Genomic DNA, 22,088 nt, shown 5'->3' with positions numbered 1-22,088 from the left:
ATATTCCCTTTAAAAAAAAAAAAAAGAAGAAAAACAAATCCACCATGAACTAGGTCGTTACACACAATGCCATGTGGAAATATGCCACAGAACAGAGGGAATGATTGTACTTCCCGTTCACAAAAAGAGAGATATGCTTTTTTTCTTTCTGTTTTTTTTTTTTTTTTTTTTTTTTTTTAACAGATCTCTGTTTGTTTGAGGTTTTCTCCTGAAAGCGACTACGGTCTGACTTTGCCAAATGCAAAAAGTCTACGTACATTACGCATATTTTATACATCCCACAATGAATCTTGATGAGAAAGGCGCCATGTGAAGTGAGGGGGCCATCGTGCCTTACATCTTGTGTTCTGATTAGTTGTGTTTTAACTCCTTTGACATAAAGTAACAGGTTTCTTCCTTGTTTTAACAGAGCATTAACATGGTATCGAAATGTCCTGTGACCATATTGTCATCACTACCAGTATCACTCATTTCTGCACTTAATAGCTTCATAAATGCAAGTAAACACTAATACACTACATTGCTCTTTTTGATTTTTCCTGTTTGTTGTATCTACTGACCCCAGAATTCACTGATAACTTCTTTATCTAACCTAAACATTCAAATTAAATGGATTCAGTGAGTTTTGGGGACATTTTTCATTGCTCAACTTAATCAGTTGGTGACGATGACACTAAAATCATCACCAGCAGATCAGTGGCTCCAGTGTTCACTTTCAGTGTGTTTGATTGGAATGATTGACACAATTTACCCACATTTTTACATCGCAACAAACCATTTTGCAAATCACTCAGGGTTACTAAAGTTTTCGCAACATATAATCAAAGTCCCTTGATTTGCCTCAGTTTTTGAATTGTTGGCTGAAACGCCCACCTTATAATGTTCTGCTTCAGTGGCTAACAAAATTGTCACCATTCATAAACTGCAAAACTGATAATTGGCTGTGTGTAGCAAACGTTTCCCCCCGGGGACTATTTTCTGGTGGAAGGACCCTTTTACTCAGTCCAATTTCAAGTCGTCAAAACACAAGAGTGCTGCAGGTTTTAGGAAAACTCACACAGACGTCTTTATAACAGTGGAGGAACAGTGGTGTGGAGAAAATCTGAAGTCTCAGAAAGTTAATGTTCATATTGTAGTGGACTGAATGGAAACCAGTGGCTGAATAAAAGGTAGAAGACATGATATCAGAGTTAAAAATGATGACTGCTTGCTTTGGGAAAAGTATGCAGCCGTCTCTGCTAATTTTGCTTGCATATGCATACAAAATTAGCATCAATTAGAATATACATCTTGTAGATATTACACTAAACATGCAAAATCACTGGCATGGCCCTTTAATTGTAAGCTTCCATGCTAACATGTGGGAAAAAAGGGGGAACTAGCTCTAAACCAAACGAAGTAATTTAAATTAACTGCCCAAAGTTTTATGTAGCGACAGAGTTTGTGGAGCTTGGCAAAATTCACATTAAATATGACGTACAACTAGCACAGTGTTTTGCACTGGCAGGGACTACTTTCCCTGTTTCTGCAGAGAGCGATTAAAATGTTTTGCAGTGGCACATTGTAAACACCTAGAATTCACCGTGCAGCCGATGGATTTGTGGCTGCTCATGTGCAATTGTGCTAAAAATAAATCTACCTCCATCAGCTGCATTAAGGTAATGGTATTTTACTTTAAAATGCACTGAATGAATCTAAAGGCCAAATAATAAAACTTGCTAACGAGCTTTGCTCTCTGAAAGGTCAGCTATCTTCTTTTGGAATAATGTTAGTGTCCTACTATCACTCAGTGTAGGGTTTGCTGGTACATATTGGCATGGAGCACCAGAATCAACGATGTACGAGGGACATATGGATGATTTTGGGGCCACTATCAAACAGATAGACTGACTAGTGGAACAGTCGGCCAAATGCGACGCTATATTCCTGTAAACACTACAAACTTTTATTGCACGGGGCCAAGTTACATTCCCTGGATGTAAAAAACACCTCGGCTGGGACTCTGGCCAAGTCGTCGAAAGTGACAGTGTAGCTCACTTCACTAAAGCCTCAGCTGGATAGCAAAGTGCTAATGGATTGTGCTTAATATTACCATAATGTCTAGTTCAGGGGATAACAAAGAGCTATGCGGCACAGAATGGGCTGACGCAAATAAATGAGCGCCGATGTTCACACCTTGGCTTAAACCACTTGTGATTGAGCTGCAGGCTTTGGTGTTTTTTCTCATTTTCACACACTCCCATGCACACGCTAATAACCACACGCGCACAAACAGAGACGCACACTGCCATCGCCTCCACACCTCCGCATCAAGTGAAAGGTCAGCGGGAATACTTATCAGCTTCTCACCTCTCTCTCAGCATAATAATTTTGGGCTGTGTTCGACACCTTTTGCTGAGAGTGAAGAGTTTGTTGACGATGCGGCGGGCTTTGCTCACGAGCTGCTGGGTGCTGAGCTCCAGCTGCCTGTAGCGCTGATGAACAGCCGGCTCCATCTTCCAAAAGTACTGGATGGCCGACGTGTTCAGGGCGTAGAACGTGGGGAGCCTCCGAACGAAGTTTTGAAATTCATCTGGAAGGCAGAGAGGCATGGATATTTGAACACCCACTCCTCTAACCCAGGTTAAAATAACCCTCTTGATTCCCCTTTCCTCTTGAATCATTTTTACGCAGCTGTATTTAGCTGATATCGCCAGGGCAAATGAGAGAATCATTTTGCAGAGACCACATAGGCACTGCAGCCGTAGGGCAAACTGGAAGTGATATTGTTTGACACATATGCTAATGGAGAGAGGCAGAGCTAAATTTGGGGTTGGGGGTAAGTTGTTTTTTTCCCCCTTAATGAACAGCCAACAGCTTTTCCAGGGTTTAGTATGCAGGGTTCCTCTGTGAGAAAATAGGACCGCTGGCCAAACTGATGGACATGCAGCACAAAGGATATTATCTTTCAGGCTTTCAGCAGGCTTTCAGAGCTGCTGTCTGCTGGGCACACAACACAGAATAAACAGATTACATTTCCAAGGCATTCAATAACAATATCATCATCATCACCACCATCATCATGATTTGCTATTTGGAAAATCAATATAAGTGCATCGCTGATGAGAAAATGACTGCGCTGTTTGTAATTAGTTAAAGTTATCTTGATAATACAGCATTTGATGAGAAAACCTATTTAGAGTCAATGGCTTCCCCGGTGATTACTCAAGGTGTATTACATGTTGCTATGAAATTAATAAGGTGATTAAACGGCTTGTAATGAAATATATTAAAGGGTTTTAGTGGTCCTTTCCAAGGCCTACATTTTTTAACAGGAGGCATCTTCCTCCCATTTAAACTAGAAGAGAAGAGTGAGAGAGAGATTTGTGTGCTTACTTGGAAATTATGGCAAGTTCCCCCTGTATCTCTGATTGCATGGTGTATTAAGTAAAGATTTTAGATTATTTATTTAGTGACCTACTCACATGTGTTATCAGACTGCTGGTGGGGTCGATAAAATTATAGTGCTCCATCGCGCTGTAAGTAAAGCCGCCTATACTGCCAAGTGTCCGACGGATAGGGGGAAACTACCACTTGCTGCCAAATTGAGAATGTTATTTTGCCACCGAGACAATGACAACTCATCCCTGCAAGCCCGGTCTCTTCACACCATTATTATCTTGTCAGCCGCTGAACCCAGCAAAGTAATAACGCTTCCTCTTTGTATGACTTTAAAAACAGAGGTGCTGCAAAAGAGGGCATGCCACATTAGTGTCTGAGCTACATAAGCTGCTCATATGACCTTACCCAGCTGGGCCTTGTAATTCCGGCCCTGGAACCCACTCAATTTTTTTTGGGTCTATAATCACAGTGCTCAAAGGGTAGAGCAATGCATATTTTACTGCTGAAGATAGTCGGCGTTCACCTTTAAGTTACCGGCAGCTATGCTCTGATCTGCTCGCTGTTAAGCCATTAAGACCAGATGCAACTTTTGTGTGTTTAATAAAGAAAAACACAGCCAGCAATAATAAAGAGGAGAATCGCACTGAGAAACTATGGGTGCAGCTTGCAAATGATACAGCTGCAAAATAACAAGATGCCCTAGCAACAGAGGAATGTTGTTAGTGACAACTGGTGATTTATTGTCAAGGAGCAACACTAATAACAAAACCTGTAATCTGACGGTGGGTGATGTGCCTCGTACTCTGAGATCCTCTCCAGCTGATGATAAATAAGCTTAAATAATATAAATAGTAGAAATATAACTACAAAAGAATGGGGCTTGTCACATCCACAAATCATTTTTTTTTTTTTTTTTTTTTTTTTTCCCCGAGTCGTTTTGAAAGCAAAAGCAGCAGTATGTGATTTTCTCACATTTTCTCACACCCCAAATGGCAGCCAGAGCTACCTGCTTGAAATGTGAAGCTTTCAATACTCCGATATAATGTGATGTGACATCAGTAAACCGCTCTTGGTTACCAAATTGGCTGGTTTGTGGTGACATTACATCTGGGAATGCAGAATAGATAGAGTGGCAAAAAATATTTTTCAGCCAAAAAAGTGGGAAATATAATATAAAAAAAAACATTTTCTGGATTAAGCACTCTTGAGCTTTCTTGTTGTGCATGGAGACGTTGGGGCATTGTTTATTACATGTCACAATTTCATGATATGGCCTAATTTTTATATATTCATCTTGAATAATGCAACTTTAAAAAATGGCTCTTATTTGGAGAGTTAAATCCTGACACACAGTGTATATTTACTCTACTGTCTGTTGTTTTCATCACCTTTCTGGCTTTGTTTTCTTCGCCTTTCAACTCTGCTAGCAATCGGAGGGGGGTCATTTTCCTGCAGGGGGAGGGACACGGTGCAGGGGAAACACTGACCTGACTCCTCAAAGTCTTGGTTGGCCATGTTCCAGGAATCTCTGATGTGCAGCAAGCTGGCCTCCATGGCCCTCAGATCCACCTCAGGGCAGTTACACTGGGGGTAGTCCACACTGCACTGGCACCAGCAGTCATTGTCCCGGCACACAAACTGGCCCTCCTCATTACATCCAATATAGCTGAGAGCCGCCTGCACGAACCTGGCCCTGAGATACTCTGGCAGTATGGCCTGGAGGCCTGGGGCAAGGACAGATAAGGGACAGCAGCAAGGAAATGCCACATGAATAAATGAAGTGGGAATCGCAGCTACCTTCGGTGCAAAGCAGAGAAAATGTTTAGATGAGAATCATATGCAACATCTGTAAATCATTGATGAGCGGCAGTGATTTTCACTTTTCTTTTCTTTTCTTTGTTTTTTTTTTTTTTTTGCCATGTGTGACATATGCTTGGCGTCCCATGCGATACGCTGGGATTCATTTAAGTTTTATTTTTACTGCGCGGTTCTGCTACTTTTGTTCTGCATCTTAATTGTCTGGGATTCACTTCTGAACTCTGCAGCATGAACAGCAAAAAAAAAAAAAGGAAAAAAAAGAAAAAAAAAGACTGATTGAAGCTAAATTCATTCTGACATTCTCATGTTGCAGTTATAGGCTTGCCAGAGAACAGACACTGTGACAATTCCATCAGAAATTGGGGAGGGGGGGTTCAATTATGGATGGCCAACCTTGCAAATGAATCTTGTTTTCAGGGCTCTGAACCAGAACGGAGCTGACAGAGTCGAGGTTGTCATAGTTACTGCATCCGAGAGGGCCCGTCCTTGTTTCGGTCACCTAAAGGGAGGGAAAACAGAGGCACATGACAATAATCCATACTGTGAGAGAAACCCACTAACGTCATTAAATATACAAAGAGAGAGACACAGGAAAAAAAAAGAGGGGGGGGTTTGAGGATGAGGAAGCGCATAAGACTGAATGTCATGTAGAACAAGATTACCAGTGCCCTCCCCCCATCGCCAGCTCCTCTTCTGAGAAACACAAAATATGTTAGACGTTATTTAGATTTCTCCACTCTGCAAATCATATTTAGGATAATGACTTTGCGAGATGGAGGGGTGGAAATTGAGTTGAGATAAAGAGCCCTGGAGTAAAGCATAATGGCTATGTTGTGGTGTGATCTGTCAAATGATAGAGCAAATCCATCTCTGCAATGAGTTTACCCATTACAATACCCAGTGATACCCATGACATGCTAAAATCCATTGTGATGCCACTGTAAGCATGCCTCAATTATTATCCCAAACACTTGGGTATTCATGTAATTGCTTGGCATGAATGTGCCACTTTATTCAATATAAAGCGTGGCTAATGTGACATACTGTTGATGCTATTGTGAAAATGTACCGTTACGCCACTACGTTTTATGCACAAAACACGAGCCTCCTTGTAATCTCTTAATTATTCATCCCTTGAATAGGTATGAAACATGCAGCACCACACAACACCAGTTTTTTTTTTTTTAGTTTGGCTCATTGGTCATTTTAACAAATATGGAACAAGATGATTGTCAGAAACATCATCTCTGTGTCTCTGATAGATTGCACTATCTATTCTACAACTTTATCAGGAAATTCGCAAGTTTCTAGTCCTAAAAGCTTGGAAATGAGAGGTTGTAGCAACTTTTAGATAACTCTAAGATGGGTAGTTAATTTTCATGATGCATCTAAAGCTGCCCGTTTTTTTGTTTTTTTGTTTTTTTAGTGAACTAGTAAAACAGACATTTATTTGCCAAGAAATGCATTCTTTAAAATGCAACTGGATTTACTTTTGCAGGAATTGAGTTAATAGTCAGACTAATATGAGGATTTATATTTTGTTGTGAAAGATGAAACTGCTTGCAGAAGTTAAGGCACAATATTTTACTACAAAGTTGAGTGTTTTTATGTCTTTATTTAATAACAAACATATAAAAAATGAACAACCAAAGTTATTTCTTTTAAAAACTTTTGGATTTTGCCATTTGCCTAGGATTTTTTTTAGCAACTGTTGACTAAAGTGTCAGTATATGCGCCCAACAAAGCTATCTCCTGGTGACACAGACATGATTTTGGTGCCAAATCCTCTTATCATATATTGGCAAGGGAGACCAACGGGCCAAACTCCCAAAAAAGTTGGTGCTGTCCAATCAATGCATGGTCACTGTGAAGTACTCTGGGCAGCAGGCATGCACTGAGCGAGAAAACAGACAGTCTTTAAAACGCTTCAGGGTCAAAGTGACTTTCATTTTTTTCCCAAAATGACGAGGAAAAAGAAAAATGACAGGGGAAATAAACTTCCAAATGAGTCGGGCGAACAGAATATTGAGTTATCCAAAGCTGTCAGGTAAACAATAGGATGTGAGAAACAAAAGTTCAGTGAAAACCGAATACCTTTTGAGTCAGACACAAAAGGATTCCTCAACTTTGCATCGGGTCTTGAAAGATGCAACTACATCTGTGCCTCAAAGACATAACACTGGATTTGTGCTGACAAAACACAAAAAAAAAAAAAACAACCCACTGTAGAATCTCTCCTCTCCTCTGAGCTCATGGTTAGATTGTTCACAATCGCGGCTCAATCATCCTTGACAAAAGCCTGATTTAGAGCGCGCGTATATCGAGGCTCCTCGGGCAGCAAAGACAAACTGCCAGCCTGAAGGGAAATCCATCTCTTTCGCTGTCACTGGCGAATTATTGCGAAACACCATGACGGCTTCTTTTAATATTTTCCCAAAGGCCCAATAAAAGTAACCACATTGCCTTGCTAGATTAATGACGGCAACTACGGTATCCAGCCAGCAGAAAAAGGGGCATGTTTCCCTCGGTGGGCGGAAAAGTTGCCTTTCTTTTGACATCTACTTTAAGGTCAATGAGGATACTGAGCGCAGGGCGGCACGGCGATGAATAAAAGCTGAGGTATGCGCACACAAACGAGAAGCTAACTTAAAGCTGCTGTGCTCCCCTTGCTGCTATTGAGATGTGTTCTTTGGGAATATGAGAGCACGATTATTTTCAGTGACACGGAAAAACTGGTGACCTCCGATTAATGAAAAGTACAAAACAGCAGTGAGGGAGAGAGATGGGGAGAGAGAGACAGAGACAAACTTTGAGTTCCTTTCCTCTTTTCTTTTTTCTTTTCTTTTTTTTTATTGATGTGTCAACGCAATTAATTAAAATCCGAGCAGCCTCCACAGGGATCCGCAGATTAATTTCTAACACAGACAGATGTCCAACTTAAAGGGAAAATTGACCGAATGCGAATCTAAAGATGGCTTTTCTATGCATAGCAATGAGACCATCTGCAACAAGAACTCAGTGGAGCAGAGCATGTGGGCACAGCCAATCGTCTCACTTACAAATCAACTCCAAAAAAAAAAAAATGCTTTTGTATATTTCAATAATTTCAAGACCTCGTGGGGTATTTTGCTAAAAGGGGAACAAAGCATGCGAGATATCCTAAAATGCGATATGTAAATGACATGGACTGGATGGTGTGGGGAATTATTAATATGCTATAATTGACTGTGAGATAATTGTGCTGACTGTGTGAGAATACCCAACAGCTGCATTTAATGGAACCAGTAATTGCACTTAAAGGCTTTCCTAGAATAAGCAGTTTGCATCGCCTGCACATGCTGCGGACGTGACTTGTGTGTATTATCATCGTGTGATTTTCGGTTTGCCTTAAACGCGGGACTTTTGATGTCTTGCTCTGTTTAAGCAGTCCTGCACGTTTTGAGATTTCGACAAACCATTTAGCAGTCCAGAGAGCGCTCCTCTGTTGGCATCTGGAGACGGAAATCTGGAGCCTCTTTCCAATCCTGAAGCCCTTTTTTAGACGCCTTATGATAGCAACGGTGAATGACGGAACGAAATCATTTGCAAAGGGGTTCAAAATAACAAGGTCCACTGATACAGATGGCTTTGAAACGCATTCATGATTTCAAAATGCGGGGCTCTAATATTATCATAATACCAGTGAAGCACGAGCATTAAACTAATGAAGATTCATCGCTTTTGTGAATCCCACCTATGAATAAATCCCCCCCCAAAAAAACGGCATAAAATGACACTCACTGAGCTAGTGTTGTCAGATGTCGTAGCCGTAATGGACTTTAAAATGCCTACACTGCCTGCTTGCTGGAAAAAAAAAAAAAAAAAAAAAAAAAGTATAAGATAGCATTAATGTTTCATGAGGATCATTGCTCATTTTGAAATTGCCTCATTCACTGCACCTTCCAGAATTGCCCTGTTTTCTTAATCACCAAGGCATAGTAGATGTGCAAATCCACATTTGCATCCAAGATATGTTTCTGCTTGTTTATTCGTTCTTTGAGGATTTCACTGCATGTTTTAAGACCACTTTGTTGCACTGGCTTACACTCTAATGTCAACCAGCTAGGGATAAGCTTATCAACTGAGGGAGAAGAAGAGGAAGAGGAAGAAAATAGCATCAGAATGAGATTATCTTTTGCCCTAAAAAGAAAATAGGGGGCCACTGAAAACCACAGGGGAACAGCCCAAACCTTGAGGAGAAGAAAGTGGGATTTAATACTGTATGTGGTGCTATGTTCACTGAGTCTCTTTTTAAGGGAAACTAAGCTATGCCATTTAGCAGGGAACAGCAGCCACTTGAAGGAGGGCTGAGAGAGCAAATTTTATTATGTGCAGTTACTCCTTTATTGAACCAGCCTCAGATCAAGGAGAAATCCAAGCCGGGTGAGGTTAAATTAGTCCCAGGTTCGACATCAGAAGTCAATCAGACATCAAACTGTAGCCGGCAGCTGACTCACGATTAATTCCATACAATTATTTGAAGATTCTCTACCTGTAACCTTTTGAGTCTGAGACAGGAGAAAAAAAAATATTTGGATCTTGTGGAGGGTTGAACAGGGTTGAGGAAATGGCAAAAAGTCAAAGAGAAGGCAGCGGTGAACATTTATCTTCCTCTCTGAATAATGAAGATGCTAGAAAATCTGTCCATAATGAATTATTCATCCACACACAAGCGATAAAAGAGGACAGAGTTCTTTGTTTTTTCTTTCCTTTCCTTTTTTTTTTTGTTTATCCTGCCATCAAAACTGCTCCAAACTCGGAGAGCTGCCTCCGCCGCCGCCGCCATTCCTCACCAGCCATTATCAGATTTCTAGAGCTTAGCCTTATATACAGTATATCCCTTTACACCCCGACAAATGAAGCATAACACGGCATGACTGACTGAACAGCGAAGACTTGCACGGCAAATTGGGTCAAACAATTCTTATCAGTTCTCCTCCCCATCAGTGATATTCTCCTCCTAACTTAACTTTAATGAAACTTCAGTACAAACGAACCTGGGCCGCAAATCAAAGTCGGGCACGCTGATTGATGCAGCATTTCCTGTCTGCCTCCTGCACCTCCGTCCTGGGCTAAAGGCCTGTTAAATACGGCCCGCCTGTCCTTTTCATGTTTCCTATTCATTAGCCCATGACACCTTAACTCATGGTTGACAAATGAAGGAAGTTCTCAAAGGAAATTATTGAAATGGCAGGACTGATTCATCAGAGTCGAGGCGCACCATCCCCTTTTAGCCTTTTTTTATTTATTGCTATCATTTTTTCCCTCTCTCTGAATGTTTGCAGGGCTGCTGTGCTTAGTCCTACAGGCCCTCAGGCCAGGCATTTCTCCCATTTAAAATATGTTATCTCTTAAAACCAGGGGACCAGTGCTCTTCTTAAAGCCAGCCTTGTTTTGGCATCCATCTTCATTGGGGTGAGGTAAAAACCCATGTTCTGAATTAAAGGCTGCTGACGCTGTGAATATTTTACATCAGTCACCTGAAAATGCCTCACAAACAAATGTACCACAGAGGGCTTTTTCTCTATTCATCTCAATCAGAGGGGTTTTTAGCAGCACTTTGGTTCAGCGGTGGCTGCCAAATCAGCTCTACGTCCTCTTGCCAATTCACTTTAGAGAATGTACAGTTTTATCTCTGATGGCCTGTATAGTGGGGCATCACTAAGGACAAGTCCATGAAAAATGGGCTGTGGCTCAGAAAAGGCAAGCAGGTTTTTAGCTCAAGCTACCCTATCAGACTGAAATAGATGGTGATGTTTCTGTTTTCCCCCGCCGTCTGTGTCTCGCCGCAGTTGGTATGCCGCTTGCTGCTGACTGTCAGCTACTATAAGTTCATTTTCCACACTGACTTCATCATGATCTAAAGACGCGCATAATTACTATGATTTACACTGCCTTTACAACACAGTTATCCAGCCGTTATAAGAACGATTTCTGCAAATGAAATATTGTGTATAAAATACCGATGCAGACATCACAGAACTCATTACTGTTATGTACTGAATGGTAAAATACTTCAGTGCTGTCATACAGCCCCGAGGGCAACTGGGGTTTTCAAATTTGTTTTCTCTCAGCAGTAGCGGTGCAGCATTTTCCAACACTAACACAGTTAGTCAGCCTATTTTTTTAATGACTTTCTTGAAAGTTTTAAATTAATGCTACATATGCAGAGATGATGAAAATGTCAAATTAAAGGTACCCAGTTGAAAGCTGAAATGACAGCCTGCGCCGACACCGAAACCCTGTGTGAAGTTTGGCACCTCATCTGAAGTTGAGGTGACATCTGCTGTCGTCGATAGCTGCCATCGTTTAGTGAAATCAGGATCAAAATCGCCTGCTGATATAATTTCAAAAACAGTTTCCAAAGCTGATTTAATATAACTTTTTTTTTTACCACGACATCATAGACACACTGAAGGTGTTATGCTTGTTGAGGCTGATGTTGAAGCTTTTGCATGCTGCCATCAGCTAAATGTTTTTCTGAGTCTCATCTCATATCATCGGTAGACATTTAGTTACATTTTCTGGGTGGCTGGGTGATCGGGCGGCCCACCTAAACCAACTTCTCCTCAGCACCTGCAGCCCCGCCTGCTGCACCAGGATCTGCCATTTAATTTGATTTGATCTTAAGATTCACACGAGCAGAGCCACACCGCCAAACTCCAATAAATGGCTTTATCTTGACGACGGTGTCCTGATTGAATTTATTTTCATCTCATCTCATCATCGTCTTCATCTCATCTCATCTCGTCCCATGTCTTTGCATGATGCTGATATTACCTACAGCGTGCGACGTTAATCTGTACACAGGAAAAAAAAAAATGCAAACGAATCACAGCCACACCAGAAGTCAAACGCCGATGAATGCACAGAGAAAAACACTTTCGGTGGTGTGAAGGGCAAACTCAGCCAATTCAACTCATTCTCCTCGATAACAAATGACAGAATGATGAATGAACGTACCCAGAAGGTATTGAGAAGTAAAAGATGCAGGCTGATATTTACATCATAAGCATATCTTGTTATGCATGGAATACGCTGCTATCTTCCCGGCCTCTGAATACACTACCCATTACAGTGTGGGGAAGGAAGTGAACAACGCCTCTCCCTTTCAGCTTCTCTCTCTCTCTCTCTCTCTCTCTCTCTCTCTCTCGCTCTTTGTGTGTGCACAGACCCAGAGGGGCTGTGACATACTGTACTCCACATACTCGCCTGCCTGTGTGTATGTGGCATCACAGTTTACCACAGTGCATATCACACACAGTTAGTGAAGAAAATGTGGTTTTAAAATCTGCAGTTGAAACAGAATGTGAGCAGCATCGGCCCTTTTATATACCTATAAGTTCTACCACTGTGATTGCTCTCTCTGATATTTTATCAAATGACTTAAAATAAACCAAAAATCTTTTACTTTCAATATTTGTAGTTTGACTGCATGAAGTTTGTGAACCACCGCCAGTGGGTCCTGAACAGTTTTTGAAATCAAAAATGTTCCCACTTTTATAATGTTGCATCGTAAATGCATTTCGGCTTTAGGATGGATTTGGCCCTGCGGCTCTTCGGCATAATGTGCAGTAAACGGATGGCTGACCTTCCAGCTACCACGTCTCAGGCTTTACAGGGTCACCTCGCTAAGGGTGCTCTCTCTGGACGTTTCTGCCATGCAGCACAGCAGGAATATTTATTTGGAGGAACCCCGGTGCTGATGTTACCCTGTATAACCTATGGAGAGGCTGTTATAAGGGCTTCGGGCTCGGAGGGCACATTAAGTCAGGTCTGAAAGTGCCATCGCTGAGAAGAGTTCATTAATTAAATATGTGGAGAAAAAAAAAAATAGCCGAATTTCATCATTCCACGCATTTAAAATACAGAGGATCCAGTCTGTAAAAGGCTTATAATTTTGTCAACTAAGGACTTAGGTTACCTTCTGTCTTTTTAAAATATTATCTTTTAATAATATGCTGCATAATGATATGCTGCATTGGGGACAAGCTGGAGTATCCCATCATCAGCCTGTAGACGGGTCATAAACTTCACACAGTAATTGGTAGTAAGTGGTAAGTACTTGGCAAGTATTGACCATAGTGGACTTTGATTTACTTAAATAATTTGTGCCCGTATTAATGCCCAGAGGGGGGAGTGCAAGCACCACATCTTTTCCAAAACGTAAGTGCATCAACAGTCTAAATCAGTCAATGCATCATATTACTCTTTAAATTAAAAAGTCAAGTCGCACAACAAATCAATTTTGTATTTACAGTGCTGTCCAAAAGTTTTTTTTTTCTTTTTTTTTCTATTGACTGTATTATTCATGGGGAACAATTTGACATGGCTTCAGTATTAAAAGCACGTTTCGGCTGTAATAGCCTTGGACGGGCTTACAGGATTGCCTGCAGAGTCAAACACAGCTGAAATGTATTAGTTTTCAGTGTTAAAGGTTCCATATTCAATTATAATCATTTCGTTTTTGAATATGCCATGGCTCAGGGTAAGAGAAATGGTTATCATGATGTAGATTAGTTGAGAGGGTATTTACTGCATTAATTTGGAGGCTAATTCCTCACTCGCACAACAGGCAAAGTACTGGACCCCGACTGGCCAACACAAGCTTTTCTGATTCAAATGAGGTGAATCCACTGAGCGGAGGCTCTCCAGCTCCCATGCTACAAACCGGCCTCATTAGAAAGAGTTAGCCTTAAAAAAGCCCTTTAAACGCCCTTAAAAAGCCCTTAAAAACTTAGATTTACACAGTTAAACAAAATCAAATGTCTTCATTCAGCAGCTTTCGTCACATACGGCCATTAATCGAGAGAAACTTGGTAAGACAAACTTCCAGGGTTTGTCTTTTGTTCTGCTGGACCAGCTGATTTTTTTTTTTTTTTTTTTTGGTTCATCCCTGCTATATTTTACACAAGGACAGTGGGTTGAAGGTTCTTACCTTGATGGCAGTGGAGGCGATCTGGATGTGGTGCAGCTTGCGCAGGGTGCTCTCCCTGTCAATGAAGTAGGAGGCAGCCAGCTGGTGCAGAGCTTCCAGAGTCACAGCTGTTCCATTGGATTCACTCACTTCAGCCGTCCTGCTCAACTTCCGCTTGTCCACAAAGATCATTAATGACTCTTCCCCTTTGAATACAAGCATGCACACACACACGCACACACACACACACACACACACACACACACACAATTGTACCAAATGACGTATTTATACATAAAAAAAGGATAATCTGAGCTCCAGCCAGTGTTCATCACCAGGCAAACCAAAGCTGCTCTATCCAGAAAATCATTTATTTTACCTTAACTTTTTTGATACCTCCTACTATAATGTACCCTATTAATTTAGATCTTGAAGATTTATATCAGCCTTAAAAGGTTGGTAAAGTCAATTCCACAAATGAAATAAAGAAAGAAACAAAGAAAAAGAGGGTAAGCTGAGTTTGCCATCCTTGCACATAAAAAAAGAAGCACTACAGGGTACAAGATAACCTTGAATTTGTTCTATGAAAACACAACCCTGCCCGGATGACACTGCAGCTTGAACGAGTATTGTTCTTACACTTTTAATGCTGCAGGTTTCAAATCTTAAACGAGTCAGGGCAAAATTAAAAGCTGCATGTGACTTTTCAGCAACAATAAATAACTACCACATTCATTTCCATTTCATTTGGAGACATTAGCGTTATTACTGTAAACAAACAAGGGCATCTCTGTGATGACTGGCAGCCTCAGTTGGCATCTACTCTGCATTTTGCCTCGTATGCCTTCAGCAGAGTGGGTTCTCTGCAGAATGGCTGTGCTGTTAGATTTAAGCCCTGGTAGGTCTAATAGGTCTGAGACATCACCAGAACTTCTGCAAACACTGAAGAACTGTCTTAGAGTGGAAACTAGTTGCTGACACTGTCATTATATTTAATCAAGCTGTAAGAGAAAATTGCTGTGTACAATATTGTGCCAGGGAAATTGCATTGTGCTCTGTTACAGTTGGTGAAATTGTGTTTTTCTTTGATTATTTACATGTATAGGAGTAAAAAAAAAAAGATTGCTGCAAATGATTCCAAAGGTAGAACAAATGAGACAGACAAGCTCGAGATGTCTTCAAGGTTAATTTTGTTTTCTTTGGATCTCTAAATTATAAGACTGGCTGAATTATCTATTTTTCAAGGCTCATTTCATAATCGACAGGGGACGCACAGTACTAATTTTATCCAAATCATCATGCCGCAGCAGCTGTCATTGTCTCCTTTGTCTGCCCTTTTTGTTTAAACCGGCAAAACTCTGCAACCACACAAAGCTTATACTCCTAGGAGCTTGTCATTTTTCCTTATAAAGGATGTATAGGCAGCATAGAAAATACTGGTAGACCATGAGCTTGAATAATAATGTTAATTCAGGGGCCATCACTTTATATTATGATTCCATAAAGCATTACTTTTCAGATACTTTCCCCGCATGTAATAAAACAAGCTAAATATTATCTGCTTTAAACTGTCTTTTGAGGGCCTACTCTTTTGATTGCTATAAAGGGAAACTCAACCCAGTTGTCTGCTACATAACATCTACTGTACGGTACGGCTGCCTCAAATGCAAACAAGAAAATAAGACTGAATTTAAATAATAACAGCAGTAAGATGAGTGTAATTCTACTGAAAGAAACACAACCAAGACAGCTGGTTGGCAATCTAAAACATCCCTGTGTTGTGATCGGTGCTGAGACTCTGCAGGAATCCAACTGCGGCCTTTGGGATGGATCGATGGATGTTAGCAATAAACTGGATTTCTTATGGCACAAAGAGAGTCTGCTTTACTGCACAGAAGTGGGAAAGGGCACTTCTGTTCGAGCTCAGAGCTGTAGCTTCCAACGGTAATGACAAACGGTGGATTTTTTTGCATCAACACAAGCATAGAGGTCTGTGGGAAATGTTGTCTTGTGGTTGTTTTGCTGCTGGTGTGAGACTGAACCTACCAGTCGTGTGCAGTAATCACACCAATCTGTCATTTTACCAGTGATATACTTATGCTTAAAGGAATACGCTGACATTTTGGCAAAGTACCCTTGTTTTGACTTACCCTGACTGAGACAAGATGAGACATGATGAGACAAGATGTTCGATACCATCTTGGAATTAAAAAAAAAAAAAAAAAAAAAGGAAGAAAGAAAGAAAATAAGAACCATTTTAGAGGAAATTAGGCTAATGACTCCCATAGACTTCAAGTCTTTATGCTAAGCTAACATGAAATGCTACCCATAGGAACTGAAACACAGGATGTACAGAGGTGAAAATGGTATCAAATATCTTGTCTCAGTCTGGGTAAGTTAGAATTTTTTTTTTTTTTTTTTTTCCCCCAAACCATTGGAGTATTGGAGTAACAGTGCTACATGAAGCACCTTTAAAGTCACAATGAAATGAAAACTAACTTTTTCAACTTGTTCGCTAATTTTAATGCCAGAATATTCACCCATTGATCAACAAATGCCAAATAATTCATGTTTTGTACTTTTATAGCAACTACAAATCCTGGAAAACAATGTATCTCCAGCCATGGCTGAACCAGTAGAGCGTGAACAGAATTTCGAAAAATAAAAATATAATATTTTTCAACATTCATGCCCCTCCCATTGTATGAAACTACCTTTCTCTTCTTAACCGATCAGTCATTGCTTTACCCTTTTAAAAGATGCATCTCTGTGTTTGGCCCAGCCCACAAATAAACCTGTCTCTCAGGGAAATGCATCAAACTAAGGAAGTAAATGGTTATGAAAACACTGTTTGACTGTGACTTTAGGACTTCAAATGTCCTGACTAAGTGCTACCACAACCTGGTGCTAGATGCTGGCCCTCTTTTCTCCACCTGCTAAGAAACGTTGATAAAAGGAGAGAAACACAGCCCATCTCATTTATTTACCTCCAAGAGTAGCGGAGAGCAGGAAGTGGGTTCCGTATTTCCTGATAATGCTGTCGGTGATGGCGCTGAGACTGGGCCTCCTGCCCAGCTGCCTGATGGTCTGGAGGAACTCGGGGTCCAGAGGCAGGGCAAAGCCATTGTTCTCCTGTCTCTCCAGGGCCAGGCTGTTCACCTTCCAGCGGCCAAACTCCCTGCAATATTACACACAGATACACACACACACACACAGAGGTGCAGTGTAAGCAAAGGACATACATGCACGTAAGCACAAGCAAGTAAAAGAAAGATGCACACGAGTAAGCTTGAATATAAGAAAGGGCGTGAATCGAATAAAATACAGGCCACAAATTCAAAGTGCATGCATGCACACTCACATATACTGCACACATAATACACACACACACACACACACACGTAATAATAATAACACAGTCCATTTAGGAGGTCCACTCCATCATCGTCCAAAGTGACAGGGCACTGGGAGCTGTCAGAGGTATTTCCAGCAGATCTACAATGAAAATACTAATTCGTTTTGAGCTGTTGTTTTCTGCATTTTGAAAGGGGACAAAAATACGAAGCCTATCGTCGCAAGTGGACAGGAAACAGCTTGTCCTGCACGAGGAGGCTCATATTCAGATTTGTTCCTTGGCAGCTGTAAAATATGATGTCTGCATGACCCCTGTGTGAATCTTGTAGGCCACTCTCTAAAAGATGAATGGGCTCACGCTGCTTCAACCTCCGGCTCCGAGAATTGCTTTGCGCCATGGTGAAAAACATTGTCTTTCCCCGCCGATTTTAAATAATAGTGCAATCTCTTCTCATCTCAAGTCACTTTTTGAGGCGAAGCGGTTGGACGGGCTGTAATCATGGATGGAGTCGTGCTGCTTTCAGGGCCTCTTTTGGATGGGGAGGCCTTCATCTGAAGTTGTTTGATATTCTCTTGGCCTTGGAGCACGCTAACCATGTTTATCTACCCGGTACAGAGTGAGTATTGCTGTTTGATGCATAGATTAGCCCTATTCAAATACAGCTGGTAATAAACTGCATTGCCCAGGACAGAGCTAGTTATGCACAAAGGAGATTGAAGAACCTTCAGGTGGTAGGTGATGGACTTGTCTAATGGGAGAAAAACAAACCAAACCTTTAAAAAACTCATGTTTTGTTTGCATGAATTATCCTTTGTTTCTTTTTTGCTTTTCTTTCTTCTTATTTTTATCTGTTTTTTTAACTGCATTAGGCAAGATCTCTGCACACATATTAGTGGAACTGCAACAGAGAAGAGTGTGCTATCCTCACTAATTAAGATGCTGTACATTCGCCCTGTCTGCCCAAATTAAATTCTGGTGTCAAGCGTGGTTGCTGGTGGGCAACATCTTGGCACACACAAAGTCCGAAATCAAAACTAAAATAATTTTGTGGATCGCTGTGGAACTAAAACTTTCTAGAAGGCAACATTTGCAACCACTTTTCTTCTTCTTCTTCTTTTTAGGTGGACAATTTCATGATGCATTCAACTTGGCAACTGAGCTTCCAGTTTTCAAAAAGGGCATTTATTATAATTTTTGGAGACTCAAAATGTGTGTTGTGATGGACTGTGTGAAGACAGGCAGAAGCGGCAGAGTGGTAAGTTTGTTGTGCTGAGGTGGTGCGGTACAGTATGTGCCGTTATAAATGATGGGTATCAACATTTTAATATGACCTGGGTTGAAAAATACCAAACCTATCCTTTGTACCTCCTTTATAGCGAGGAGTGAGCCTGGCCAGTATTAGCTGAACCTCCTCTACGTGCAAAGTTGCCTGCCGCAGCTTTAATTACAACCAAGAAACAATAGCAGGATTTAACAGTAACACTTTGCATGGGAGCAAATTGGAAGGTTGGGATTTGCAATGAGTCTTCCTCTCTCCAGCACACATATAGGCTAACCCCCCTCACCTCATACTAAGTTTCCCATGCTAAGATACACTCACACACTCACACACACACACACACACCCACATACACACACTGCTGATGCTACAAGCAACTAAACAAAGCTGCCCTCGCTGCAACACTAACTTTGCTGCTGCCCAGAATATCGCAGATCCCCCATGGGTCCAGGCCTGCTGCCAATCAATTTTCCACCAATAACAACGACCCCTTGAGAAAAATACAAAACAGAAAACAGCTCATTAAGGCCTGTTTTATGTCGGCGTTTCTCTATAACGAGAGGCCATTAGTGTTTCTCTCTGCCCACTGGGGCTGGCTGGAGGAGAAAGCAGCAGAGAAAGAAAGAGGGAGAGCTTAGCTGTGATCGACACGCTGCCTTGCCATGCTGCTCGCTGATGGACAGTTATGGATGGTGCCACGGCTAAGCTGAGGAAGGCTACGCACACTCACATCATTAGAAACACACACACACACACACACACACATGCACGCACACACACACACACCAGTCTGTTATGGAAGACTGCACACTTTGTTTTTTTTCAGTAAGAGGCTGAAAGACACACACACACACACACACACACACACACACACACACACACACACACACACACACACGCACACACACACACACATACACGCCAACACATATGTGCACACACCTATGTGCGTGCACACACACACAAACGTATACACACACAAACAATCAGGTGTTATGGGAGACAGTGAGTTTACTTCACTCTGAGCTCTTCTTCTCAGTGAGATGCTGAATGACTGGAATAGCTTAACACACACACACACATGCGCGCGCACACACACACACACACACAGACCCACAATCAGGTGTGTTATGGAAGACTGCAGATTTATTTCACCCATAGCTCTCTGCAGCAGGGGGTTTGCTGCACAGCTACCTGTCAGCCTCCCTCTGAGAGCAGCAGAGCGCTGTGGGCCCAAAGCAGAGGAACTGCAGGAGCTACAGGGGCCACAATCAGAGCCGGGGAGTCGAGACCCTGCTGTCTGTCTATCACAACCCAGGTGTCTCGAATCCATCACAGCGTACAGACAGCCTCAGGGTGCTGCTGGGTGCCCAACATAACAAATCAGGGAATCAACCCTGTGAAAACATACTGATTTGGTTGGATGAAACACACTACAAAGAGCAATGATGCAGACTACGGCTCACAGCTTCAGTGTGCTGCTGAGCTGCCTGGGTGGGCGCCGGGTTTGTTTCCTGAGTAATGTTGAAGTGCATCACAAAACTGCCAGGTATTGTGAGAGAATGAAATACCTGAAAAAAACAAACAAACAAACAACAAAAAACATAAAAACCTAATACACTGATGCAAAGAAATTACACGTTTCAGCTTGAATGAGCCTTTGATAGTCAGTTTTAACTTTTGAAATCTAAAGATGCATGGTTGAAACTGCAGAGTTTTGATTTAAGTGAGGACCCTTTAGACTAACCTGACAAAAAATTTAGTAAAAGCATATAATTTATCAATTTGGTGATGTTGAGAACAAAACCATACATCAAACGATCAAATTACAGGCTAATTTCATGTTTTATTTCAATCTGAGTCTAAACATCCTCACTTAAAGTCGGTGACTTTGCAGAGGGAACAGACGTTCACGGAAAATCTGAACTGGAACAACACCCACCTGAGATACAATACCTCATCCAAGTGCCTCCGCATTATTTTTCCCTGTGCATTTAGTTTGGCTCAGACCCTCTGTGTATAATGGCGATTAATCACATTTATGCAGGGAAAAAGTTACCTAAGCAAGCTTTAAACTACCCCTCAGCAATTTTTTATAGTATACCTTTAAAATAAAGCATTTCAGTTTTTGTTATCACAATAAAGTATCTTTGTACTAAAAGTGTTTTTTGCACCATCTCTTACATTTTCTTCTTACATTCTTGCAATGCCTGATCCACTGTAAGAATCTCTCATCCTCTCAAACTTGTGCGTCAAATGTGTGACTGTAATATTGATCGACCCACGTTGAGTCATCGCCTGGCTCAGTGATTTGTAATGAAAGTGCAAAACCGGTTTCTCTTTAAAGTCAGCCACAGGGTAAAACCCTGTCCCTGGAGTAAATAAGAAGCTATACGGGGTGTATGGATGCTATAATTAAAGCATACTGTAACTATGTTAATGAATGACAATTATAAGGGTCAAAGTCAAACGCTTCAATTGTGAACAAAAACCGCCCTACTTTAACAATAATAAAGTGGTGTTGTTGATTTGACTTGATTTAAAGATTTGTCCATGACTTTCAGCGTTAGCCCCTGTGACCCAAAACACGCCTATGGCTCATTTTAGGTGAGAACCTCATGTAGTTAATGAATTATACACCAGTTGCTGTACTTCATTAGGTCATGAAATTCGCTGAAATCACCTGTGCATCGGATACAACGGCATAAAACAAATATTCTGCAGTCTCTCACTTCCTGATTTAGAATGTTTACACAGAAAATGCCTTTGAAACTTTCCCTTACAGCCTCCGCAATAGCCTCCAGTTTGGATGGCAGGTAGAAGAGAGAAATTGCATGCTCCAAACAAATTACAGCTGAAAAGGTGCTGCAATTTTTACTTTGCTATTTACAGACATGGAAGAGTTGCACCGGGTTAAAATCACTGACTATTTCTGAAATTATTGCAAATTACTGGACATCCCCAGGTAATAATACTGCAGCACTGGCTGCTGGTCAGAGAGCGATCTGAATAGCACATACAGTGACAAAAACAGGGACCCAAAAAAAAAAAGGTCTTATTTGCCTGTGCAGGTTTTCTGAATATGTGTATTTGGCCACTGTATCCAACAGTGCACTGAGTACTGCTGAGCATTTTTTCAGTTCCACTTCTCACTCCCTCATTGTTTTACTCAGATACAGTATAATGGCTTTGCAGCAGTTGGGACTACATCATTGCACTGGCACTAATGCTTTCTGCACGTCAAAGCTGTGGATTCTAACTCTGATTTACTAACCAGGTGCACAATCTTGACACACTTG

The 22,088-nt window shown here is 41.3% G+C and overlaps 1 protein-coding gene across 1 annotated transcript in view; it reads right to left on the bottom strand.

The window, feature by feature from the left end:
* The window catches only part of LOC115357883 (BMP/retinoic acid-inducible neural-specific protein 3-like), a 36,398-nt gene that overhangs the window by 5,129 nt on the left and 9,181 nt on the right, over positions 1-22,088 (bottom strand). Inside the window, exons 2-6 of the mRNA XM_030049641.1 lie at positions 17,143-17,333; positions 14,177-14,361; positions 5,593-5,698; positions 4,869-5,105; positions 2,350-2,572 (exon numbers count right to left, since the gene is read on the bottom strand). Of these exons, the coding sequence (XP_029905501.1) occupies positions 2,350-2,572; positions 4,869-5,105; positions 5,593-5,698; positions 14,177-14,361; positions 17,143-17,333 (942 nt within the window). The remainder of the gene's footprint in view (positions 1-2,349; positions 2,573-4,868; positions 5,106-5,592; positions 5,699-14,176; positions 14,362-17,142; positions 17,334-22,088) is intronic.

The sequence above is a fragment of the Myripristis murdjan genome, chromosome 4 (genome assembly GCF_902150065.1).
Source record: "Myripristis murdjan chromosome 4, fMyrMur1.1, whole genome shotgun sequence".
Lineage (NCBI taxonomy): Eukaryota > Metazoa > Chordata > Actinopteri > Holocentriformes > Holocentridae > Myripristis > Myripristis murdjan.
Note: the sequence above shows the minus strand (reverse complement) of the source record. Positions and strands in the feature narration are given on the sequence as shown.